Genomic DNA, 12,123 nt, shown 5'->3' on the forward strand with positions numbered 1-12,123 from the left:
CAGAAGACTTCTCTTAACCAAATAGGAATAGTATCAGTTCTTATGTACTGAGGAGCAGGAGGTTCAGTATTACCCAAGTTGCACTTATTTTTGTTTAAGAAAACAGATAAAAGATGCTTAATATCTAAGTGTTAGATTAAAGAATTACCAAAACAGAAACTCATTAATTTCTCCATTATTGGAGTATTTTACAGAAGTATTTGAGAATACATTCGCAGAAGAATGGATTTGTCCAATGCTCTGCTTCTGCATATTCCCCTCAGAAATGACAGAAAATAGTCTAGAAAGCTAACCTATATCTGACTACAGACTAAACAGATGAAACTTTCAGTTTATCTTTTTTCTCCTCTTGTGACCACTCTCTCATCTGTTATTTCAGGAATAAGAAGATGAACATGCTTTACATATCTAAATAAGCCTGACTACTGCATGTACTTCTGGTATAACAGAGGCTCTAGCTTTTTTCGACCCCTAAAGAAGAAAATTTTTCAAGCATTTCAGCCAGTTCCTGATGTTGAGCCAGTCCATTCCCTTCCCTTGGTATCATCTCAACACTTCCACTATAAAAACAGATTACTAAATTACTACCTCCAGGTCAATATGGAAAAGGGCAGGTCCAGGATGCAAGTGCTGAAAAGTGAGCTACAGAACAGCACAATCTGCTCAGTACTCCCAGTCACAAAATGAAAGACTTGATCTAGCAAAAATTTGATATGATAGGGGAATAAAATAACTATGGATAATCTTCAGAAAATAAATCTGGGAATAGGACACTTCATAACAGTAAACATTAACTCACGAACCTTGCAGTCTTTTCAATTCGGTGCTGCTAGAGTACTAGAGAGTACACTTGTCACTGGAGTAACACAATCTCTTTGTAAAGATGGAGCAAGTAAAGGAAGGAAAAATTACAAGTGTAACCGGCTGTAAAAATAAATATTTATCATATCCTGACAATAGAAGTTTTACTTGATTTTCATAGTCATGTTGAATTGCTGCCAGTTGCCTTCTCTGTTCTTTCCATTTTGCGCTTTTTAGCATATTCTACGAGGTTCAACAGGAAAACTGTTTCTCCCACGTTAAATAAAATTTTCAGCAGGCTACAAGTCTTGCAAACCAGTAACAGGACTGTTTTCCACTGTTTGTGCAGGTACTGTTCCTTTCTTGAAAGGAAAGATTCAACTCCAAATTCCTTTAATGCAGAGGTGTTATCCCCTATGCAACTTAAAATTTATGAAGGATTTACAGTTTTAACGAACTTTTAATCTTTTATTCCACTTATCGTACTTACAACAAAACATCATCAAGCCTCTTATTTTGCAGATGTCCAGTTTTGAATAAAACTTTTGTAACTCACATCTGACTGCAAATTCTTAGACAAGAGATACTACGCTTAAGTTCTTCATCCAGTTAAGCACTGGTGATGCAATGAAGTCTAGCCCTCTAGGGAAAAAAATACATATACACAGAAACCCAAATTGGATTAAATATATAAATGTTAAAATTCAATACAGACAAAAAGAATCTGTTATTATTTGAAGCTCTGCAACTACCAGTTACAAATACCTGAAAGGACCAAAGAACACACACAGGGAAATTATACAATAGAAGGCTCAGCCCTAACACCAAGAAATATATTTGCAAAAGAAGTTAAATGTCAACTCTGGCACAGTATGGAAAGAGGCAGAGGGCAGGAAACAACAGAAAAAAACAGACCAGCTCCATCCTGACTGGCATATGATAAGTTAGAGCCAATAAAATAAAGGTATTTGCCTAAGGTATTTTAAACTAGACAGTAACCAGAAGGATACAATAATTAACTTTGTGTTAAGGTAGAACTTTGAGATGTTGAGCCCTTGCTACTCCTTTCCACGGCAGAGTCTGCAAGTATTCAACATCATAGGAAAAAATTACATCTTCAGAACTGATAATTCCAGAATTCCAGTAAATATACTTTTAATCATTCACACACAGAAAGCTTAGTTTTACTTCAGAAAATGTAATCAGCTACTTCAGAAGCTGCAAGCATCTTCTTTAAAGGGCACACAGATAAAAAATTTACTGTAAACTGAAAAGCCAGTGCTAGTAGACAACCTTGCAGGGCATTTCAAGCAATAACACAAAATACACTCAGTTGCTAGCAGCAGCGAACTTTCAGTTCTTCTAGTTCAAAAATCAAGTTTTAAGGGTTCGTGGTGTTTAAGTGACTAAATGCACTTTCCATTACTTACCTTTAAATTTGATGTCAAGACCACTAAATTCCAATTCAACTCCTTGAAGTGCTTCTCCTAGGGTTTCATGGTAATGGCTGATGCTTTTTTTTGATCCCACACAGAAAGGAAGAGAGAAGTATTTGTATGTTTCTTGGCGATTGTGGTAAGGTCCTACTGTATTCATCCATAAAACAACTTCCTCTTTATCCTGGTACTGAAAGACAAAGTTATTGAGTTAGATGAGAAGCTCAGCAGAATAAAAACATTCAAGAAACTCTCTCATTCACATTAACTCGCAAGGCAGGATTGTTCAATCACAGACAGCAGTTACATTTAAAGACAGTCGAGTACTTTTGTGTTTTGGGTGGCAGGGATTGCAGAACAAGATTTTCGGCCTGCTTTCCTACACAAAAAGAAAAAGCTTAGTTCATCATACAATTTCTTAGAGTCTATCATCAAAGTATGAGAGGAGGGGGATTCAGACAAATTTAATAGAGAAGCAGAAGATGCAGAGAGCAGAAGTGGAGAAAAGCAGAAGTCTCAAAAATAAATAAGCTTTTACAAATTTTGTGGAAACACATGTCAGTTAAAAGCAAAACTCTACTTGTCTCTACTGAAAGAAAGGAAATATCAGACTAACGTCTTGAAATAAGACCTCAGCAAATAAATCAGGCCATCTCTACCCATGGTGACAGGTATACTGTGTTTTCCTAAAATGCAACTCCTTTTCATTTTTGTAATGGTATAAATTACATTCAAAATTCCCAGAAGAGCGCAACGCATCACAGGAAGCACTAAAATGAAACTGTGGCATACCTATGGTAGCCAAGAGACAAAAAAGTCAGACAGAAGACTGTATTTTGATGCACTTCCAACTTTTTCACAGTGAAAAAACAGAACAGCAAGGAGTCTGGTGGCTGCCATGAAATTCCTTCTGGGAACATCCACCCTTCACTTTCCACAGCTACTGTTAGCCAGGAAAACTTACTCCTTGGCTAGGAGCCAGTAATTTTTTTCAAGCCCTTATAACTTTTCAACAACAAAAAAGTCCTTAAAGCCATTCATCTATCCATATTCAAATACTGCGTGAATTCAGGAGAATTAAGCGATTTGAAATCGTTACTTGCACTACATCTGAATGCATCTGGGTGAGGCATCATGTTTGCTGGTTACCACAAAGCCTCTCACCCAACACAACTTCTTCACCTACTATAATTTCAACAGATTAGAAGGGACAGCAATCTGACTTTTAAGGCAGAAAAAAACCCTACTTATAACTGCACACACCTGCAAGCACAATCACCATATAGATCCTGATTTTTTTTTAAAGTACAGAAGAATAAAGTACCATTTTAAGACCAATACGCAAACACAGAACACATTGGAGAGGAAAAGAAAATCAAATGCTAGTTAGCCGTAACTACTTCATAGCACACAGCTGATATACTGAACACAGTTCTGCATTTCCCTTTTTAACAAATGGACAAAGGTTCTTCAACTCCATTTATTTTGAATAACCACAGTCATACTGACAGGTTAACTTAAGAAATAATCAGCTACATGTGGAATGCAATACATTCTTCAGATGAGGTGTTTAAAAGTTAAACTCAGTGTTTTAAACAAACATGCTTTGGGAAATAATTTAATCCCTTTAGAGTAACACATCATCTCATTTACAAGCCTCACGTATTTTCTTTACAAAGATGCACAAGGGTCATTCCAGCCTCTTATGTGAGCGATCTCCAACACAAAACTTTAAATATCTTACCGATTTCATTCTCAGTTGCAACAAAGATCAAACACTTACCAGTTTCGCAAACCTGCCTGTTTGCAGAGCACACACTTCATTCAGAACATTTCTGACAGGTAAAGAATGTCAATGAAGGAACAAAGGAAGAGTAAACAACACAGCAAGAAAAAGTGGACATTCCTCCTCTCTGCCAGCAACCAGAAAGGTTGCACCAGTGCAGCACAGTTGTCCGACTTCAAAGAAAGTTAGGAAAAAAAGGAAGAAAGAAAGAAAATTCACAGTTCCAGCCCCCTCAGCAGCAGAAGCAGATAGTGGAATCTGCACTATGATACTGCCTCTAGCTCTTGCAAATGTAGCAAGGGACAAGTTGGACCATATCTCTTTCTAGTCTGTTATGCCTAGCACATCTCCTGTTTCTTCCTCTAACAGCTGCAGAACATATTTTCAGCCCTTTCTCAAAATGGTCTTAGCTTGTCAAGAGCGCACTTTAGCATTACTCCTTGTAATGCAACAGCTTACATGTGAACCAAGCTACATCTCTGTTCAACCTTCAGTAAGAGAATATGACAACATCCCTAGGTCTGTGAATTCATCTTTGACAGTGCTTGAATAAAGAAAGCATTGACCACCACTTTACTTAGCTTCTTGTTTCTGACCTGCTTCATACTGAGTTTGGACCTCTGCATTTTTAGAACTATACCAGATCATCATCAAGTGACAGAAACCAACTTCTTAAGAACACATTATTCAAAATCTTGTTAAATCTTCTGATCTAATAATGTAACTACATTGTAATTACAACATCTACAATAACAAATTTGGTGTTTGCTTGTCTCTTATCTGCATGATGCTTAGCCCTCCTTCAGGGCCTATGAGTTTTTCCCACAATGAGTCCAAGATGCCATCAGTCTGCTCTGGAGAGAAAAGGGACCAAACCAAACATAAGCAAAGAATTCAGTCCACATTTATTTCTTCCTCCTTTCTCACAACCATCCCAGAACAGCACAAGAGAAATCTGTTCAGGACTGCTACATAAATGAAGATGGCACCTCAGCCATCCCAGGCTACACCTCACTCACAATCAGCAAGTAGCTAGTCACAGCACCTTGCAATCCATCAGGTGCTCCCAGTGCCCTCCCAAAATTAAGAGGACTGTAGTAAGACATCCAGCTTAACCAACCTCAGCCTCAATTTGGGGGGGGGTGCCTAGTAGAAACTCAAACAGATTTTCTTCTCCCTACATTTGTCAAGTTTTGCTCATTCTTAATTATGAAGATGAGCTTTCACATTTAAATATGTCTCCCTGTCATGACATATCTCATCCTTATAATCTTACCCTAGTGGCAGGGTAATCTGGTGGCAAGAACTCAGTGCTATCAAAGCGTTCAAGTTTGTGGTGGTTTGGGTTTTTTGTTTTGGGGTTTGTTTGCTTTTTTCTTTTTCATTACTGCCTTCACAATATCAAACCACTGACAACAAATAACAGTGTCAACCCACTTACAGGAAAACAATTCTTATTTAGGCAAGACAAAGAACTAGAGCATCTTGTAGGACTGTTCTGTCACCTCTATATGAGGACTTCTAGGTTCAGAGAAGGCTACCATACAACATACCTTCCAACAAAAACATCACACTATGAGAGAGATAACTAAAGCTTGCTAAAGAAAGCCCTGGTTCCAAGGGAGCCACAGCACTGAGGTACGCTGTATCAGTACCAGTCAGATTTTGGTCAGCACATTCATTGTCAGTCTTGCAGTAGTTTCAACTACTGTCATACTCTTTTATATCTTCTTTCAGCATATGTGGAGTCCCCTGCAAGCTGTGGAGAACTTGGAGCCATAGAAAACAGGAAGAAAATCTCAGCTCCATAGCACCACCTTTCATCCTTGGCAGAAAGAACATATTGAAGAAACTATTCTCATTTCATCAGGAACCTATCAGCCTTAGACACACTGGACAAAATGACAAAATAGAAAAACCCCAAATTCTTATTTTTATTGTTCTGATACTGGCTGACGAGCAACTGTTCAACTGTACCCTCTGAGCTCTGAACGCAACAGAGCAAGTCAAAATCCTATTGCCTTCTGTTAACCTTAGCAGGCAAGTCAGCAATAACTCATAGTCAGAACCAACACAGAATAAGACATGGTGCAAAGAGTCCAATAGTGTCTTTCAAAAATTGTTATAGAGCAATATAAAACTTGCATAACCAACTGTAAGTGTGATAGTTTCCTTATCTTCTGCTACATAATCAGCAAGCAAAATACTTCAACTCATTGAGATTCTGCCAGATCCCAGAAAACATGACAAAAATATCAAGAACTCCCTATCAATACAGGTACAGAACAAACAAAAGAGAAGTCAGCTACAATGTGCAGGAATATCCACGTCACATATCCAACAAGTTAAATTCACCAAGAATAGCTGTCATCGTAAGAGATCTAAATAAAAATTTCTTGCTCTCATTCATATATCATAATATCATAAGGGTCCTGAGTCAGTATTTGACCCATCACTGCTATAGGACTTTTAGAAATGAAACAAACATATTCCTGTTACAGCTGTATCTAAACTACTGAGGCTTGCAACAGGGGCAAGTAGTAACAAAATAACACGTCAAATGGTAAAATAATTTGAAGTAAAATCAATGATCTGCAGAGTAGACTCCAGATAATTTGAGTGACATAAATCTAATATCTAGAATTACACTCATGCATCAATGCAGTTTTTATCTTCATCCCTTATGAAAACAAGTGCCAAACATCTTCCTAACATGAAGGACTTATTTTGCTGTACTGAAGTACTGCCATTTCAGAAATTCTTTTCTGTTCTTCATTCTCTTTCCTGACTTGTTTGCACAGAATTAGATGGCAGAAAGGCAGTTTTTCACATGCCAGAAGATGGACACAAGTGTCCTATTAAGAACATAGTAACTGACAAGGCAAAAACCATCAACAAGTAAGATGCTGCAATCTCTACCCTGGTATATCTCTGCAAGCTCTTCTGGTTTTGGTTCATATGGAAGCACAATATACTGCATATAGCTCAGAGATCGTAACTAAATTCACAGACACAAGCATTTAACAACTTGGTAATGATGCCAGAATTCACAGAGTTCACTACTTCCAAATATGAGCGAAGATTACAAAACACAATTTTAAATACCTTTTACTTACTGTAATTTATGAAAAACATAGTATTTGTTCTGTAAGCATAGCAAGTTTGGCTTTCCATCTTTTTCTGCACTAAGTTTAATAACAGCTCAGTAATTTCAGTGACTATGTGAAGTATATAACGATCTTTCAACTGTGCAAAACCACAGGGGCAGCCTGAACAATTCTCAGCATCAACACAAGTTACCTACCATATGCTGGTACAATCTGATTAACGGGAGGCAAACCTTCAGAAACTTTTTTCTGTAATTGCCACCCAGGTGGTGGACAACCAATCTGCACCTCAAGTGCAACCACATATCAGCTACAACCCTCATCACAGCTGGGGACACCTGTTCCAAAGCAGCACAATATGGTCATACTGCCTGTTCAGAGCTATAGAGATGTTGTGCATGCGCAAGCTAAAATCGAGTTAAACCCATCTATACCAGCAACAAGGCAACACTACCATTCTAGTCCCCAGCAGAGTATTAAACTGGCATGAAGCTTGTGCAGTTTGACCTGGCCAAGCGTGGACTTCTGCCATGACAATACAACTACTGAAAACTCGGGTGTATGCACCACTTTGAGGCTTAATACAAAGACAATTTCCATACATCTGTATGGTTTAAAAACTATTCGAGCATAGCAATACTCAGACAATCTTCAACACAGTACATGCATCTTTCTTTCCTGTTACCCAATAGGGCACTCACGATGTGGAAAGCAGCTTACTGTTCTCTTCGCACAACCATAGAAATTAACATGGTAGCCTTAGAAATGAACTATTTATTCTATAAAACAATTAAGGCTAGATTAAGTCAGTATATGAAAGGCTGCAGAAAAGGATACGAGACTGGCAGGCTGTTGATACTCTTTTTTAAACCATGAAAACACTTTGCAAAAAATGATGGAGGCACAGAGAGGATTACAGCTACCAAATCTTATGTGATGATTCAGCAAAATAAATTCATATCAAGATAGTTTCTTTCAGAAAGTATGCAATGTTACTCCTTTTCTCAAGTTGAAGTTTGGAGTGAGGTTTTCCACGATGCAGTTCCTTGAACTCCAGCACATTTTTCAGGGGAAAAGGACCAACATTATCTGTTACTGACAGAGCAAAGCTGCTGAAGCAGGACAGGAAATAAGAGAGGCAGCAAATAAGACTCAACCAGCAAGTAATATCCCAGGCGGCTTCTAGTCTCCAGTATCTTACAGACATTCTATCAAGCACTGTGACAATACTCAACGTTTGCAGCTCACATCCATAGTCTTATTAAACTGTGGATTTCAGCCTCATGCTCTTCGGATAAAGCAGGTTATTTCTAGTACGATCTCTTCATCTCTCTCTGAATTGTAGGCCTCACCAAAACGTGGCTAGAACTGTACCGGCAGCATAGTCAGAACTATTGTACAAGCAGTCCTTTTACTGTTATACTTCCTAGATGCACAAGGTTGCTCAGGCACACCACATCCTGCTTCTGTGACATTTATTTCACCTCTTCAAAATGGAACCATGAGAACTTCAGAAGGAATCAGGCTGCTTGTCTGCACACAACTTCATATGCAAAGAGGTATTTTACATGCACTGAAATGTTTTCTACAGTGTTTCTCTAACTGACAATTTACAGATACGATATAAATTTCATAATTTTATGTATTAATTTTAAACAAGCTTTACAGGCTCAGGGTTTTAACACACTTCATCAGGCTAAATGTCAAACAAAAATGCTTTTCTCGATCATTATAAATTAGGAATTTTGCTATGCAGTATAGGGTGGGTTTTGTTTTATTTTTCAATGCTTGTCATGTATTTCCAAGCTTACGGAGCACTGATAATTAAACTGAAACATTAAAATTAAAATGCTACCTACTCCCTAGATCATTCGCCTGCAACAAAAACCCCAGGATATCTCAGAATATTTTTATGGTTTGCCTATTTTATCAACAACTCCAACAAGTCTAGCAACAGAAGACATGAAAGCAAAGGCCAGGCAGGAGCCCATCAACCCTGCTTCTGCAGGATCAGCATATATCATGACAAGGCCACCAATATCTCACCTATACTATCACTTCCACAAGTAAAAGGCCAACTGTCAAAAAATGGTGCAATTATCAGAATACAGGCAAAATTCAGGTACATGACACACTCTGAAGCACGAAAATAAGTTAAAGAATAAGCAGACAAGTTTTCAGTTAGTTTCTGATAAATTGTTCTGTTGTGGTCTGAAGTTACAGTGCTGCGCTGCCTTTTGATAATGGAGATGTTAAATGCTGTGTCAAATCCCAATTTCTCTTCACTTACTATTGATTTTTAAAAACCCGAGACTTTATCTTATAATTGTATTTATACTATTCTTTCCCTAAAGAAATGCAGACACCGTTTTTAAAGACTAATTCAAATTTAAGATAAAGGATTTAGCTGTTGATCCAGTGAAGCTATCCATACCTACTATCTCCAGAAACACTAGTAGTTATAGTCCTAGAGCTCCAAGCGGAGTCGTCTCACAATTACCTTTTATAATATATGCTTATGCAGTCCTACAGTTATAAAATAAAGGACACATATAAAACATTAGCCTCCAATTTATATTAATACAAAAATACATATTATAGCACACATGTGTATTATTTTATAAATATTGTATAGTATTATGTATTATAGCAGCAGTAAAGGAATTAAAAAATTAATTTACTAACACAGAGCATTAAGTACTTAAGTCAGTACTTCTAAATGTTCAGCATGCTCAATACAGATAAGGCCCTGTACATCAGCAGTTAAAAGTAAACCGTGGCAAGATGTAACGACGCACCTTCACCCAGACATGACCGAGTACTTGGGCACAAGAAGTTGCACACTAAAGCATTAATAAGGAAACAGCAGTGCATAATGGTGTGTATTCCTACCAATAGGGCTCAAGTCTTAAAGTTAGTGAAAATTTACATTTTGAAGTTACCAAGTCCTGAACCAGTATATTACTATTTCCCCTCCACTTCCCCAAAAGCGAGCAGAGCCTCCAAAATGTAATAAAGCACTTTGGTTATAAAAAGATTAATCTTCCAACTGCAACCGTATTCGAAACTGAAATTCATTAAAATGCAATATTTAAGGAACATTTCCTTCAGGTTCTTAATCTCAAAATCAGCGTAGTACTGCAAAACCCTGTTCATGTTTCATCCATGCTATTAATGCTTCCACTCCAATCTCCTGTGCAATATTAAAGTATCAAAATATCTAAGCAAGGAGACAGCCCTCCAAAAAAAGGTAACCCTCTTCCTACATCAACTATTCCTAACCTATCACGTGATGTTACTGAACTGGACACCATGTGAATGGGAATACTAAACCAAGAGACAGCATTATAATCTTGAAGAATTGGTAATTCAGATGAAAAAATGACAAGCCTTCAAAAGTAATTTGTAATTTCCATTGGTAATTGTTAGGTAGTAATTCAGAAGACCTAAAACCCATCAGAATTCACTTTTGAAGGGAGAGCTCAAAAGTAAATAAATTCAATGACAGCTTTATGAAACCCATTTTTCCCCAGAGGACTACCAATATTAAATGAATAATCAGGAACCTCTCAAGTCAAAGAGCCTTTAAAATAAACACAGTGCAATGCTGAAAACCACTTCACCTCAGCAGAAACCTAAGCTTAAAATGCAGTTTCAGCAACAAAAGTGGCACCTAAGCTAGTTCAAAGAATATCTGCTTCTTGAAAGTATTCAATATTAGCTTGACTCTTCTGTCATCACCTACAGCACTGATAAATCCCATTAGCTTTTAAAAAATAAAGACAATCCTAAACAGTTTTCAAGTCTCATAAGTGCATGGAATTAGGCATCTAGTTAACTGCTGCTTATACAAAAACTATCAATGCTACTTATCTGTTTTATTAAAAACACTTATTAAGCTTATCATACCACACTTAGAGAAAGCTATGTTAAGAAACTGAGCAAGCGTTCACCAGCCAGGCTGCTTAAGAGCACAAAAGTTCTGACAGACAGACATTGTGTTTAATCACAGCCACACTCTAATCCACTCGTGAGGAAATGGGGACGGTTTTCAGTGAAGTCTTGTTCCACAATCACATCTCGGCTCACGGTGCAGACTTCCACCCTCCCGCACCAACACCCACGGTTAACACCACCCTGATACAAAATCGGAAACTGATGATGCACTGGTACTTACTTCCTAGAGATGCTTTTAGGGTGATACTGCAAGCCCTTTAGCAAACCTATCCTCATACCAATAGGTGAGCGCTCAAGTCAGCAGCATTCTATGCACCCGTTTTCCTTAGGGGTCCATGTCAGCGTTCCAAGTCCGAGAGCCCCCTGTCCTGCCCTCACCCCTCAGCCTGGACCCACCCCATGCCTCCCTCTCCCCGAAGCGAGCTGTCACGCCGCAGCGCGTTCCCACTGGTCTGTCACCGCGCAGGCAGCGCGGAGCCCCGCTCGGGCTTGGACTTCGGTTCCGAAGCAAGCGCAAACATCCTGGCGGAACAAACGGCTATTCCCGCAGAGCGCAAGTCAAACAGCGAGGCAGCCCTCTTTAAACAAAGCACGCGTACCTGCCGCGGCTTTTATCTGCTCCAGGAAAAGCTGGCCGAGGCGGCGGCTAGCTCAGCGCTACCGCACCCGGGCGCACGGCTGCCACGCTAACGGCTAACGCAGGGAGGTCCCGACCGGATCAGACAACTGCGGCAGCCCTTCCCCGAGCGTCCCGCTCGCACCCAACTGGAGAGAACAGGCCCCGATCCCGTAGAAGCCCGGCCCGCGCAGCCAAAACAACCCGAGCAGCGGCGAAGATAAGAAGGAAGCCCCGCGGGGGGAGGGGGGAGCGCCGCCGCCCACTGCCCCCCCCCCCTCAGGCCGCGGCCCGTCGTTCCCCGCCCGGCCGCGCTCTCCGGGCCGCTGCGGGCGCCGCCGCCCCTCGGCGGCAGCAGGGGCCGCGGGCGGGGAGGCCGGGGCTGCCGCCCGAGCGCCGCCGGGGGAGGCCGGGACCCGC

At 39.7% G+C, this 12,123-nt stretch overlaps 1 protein-coding gene across 1 annotated transcript in view; it reads right to left on the reverse strand.

Moving 5' to 3' along the window:
• Window positions 1-12,123, reverse strand: part of TM9SF3 (transmembrane 9 superfamily member 3) — a 48,275-nt gene that overhangs the window by 35,925 nt on the left and 227 nt on the right. The window contains exon 2 of the mRNA XM_069796453.1: window positions 2,232-2,427. Coding sequence (XP_069652554.1) covers window positions 2,232-2,427 — 196 coding nt within the window. The remainder of the gene's footprint in view (window positions 1-2,231; window positions 2,428-12,123) is intronic.

This window comes from Haliaeetus albicilla, chromosome 11 (genome assembly GCF_947461875.1).
Source record: "Haliaeetus albicilla chromosome 11, bHalAlb1.1, whole genome shotgun sequence".
Taxonomy (NCBI): Eukaryota; Metazoa; Chordata; class Aves; order Accipitriformes; family Accipitridae; genus Haliaeetus; species Haliaeetus albicilla.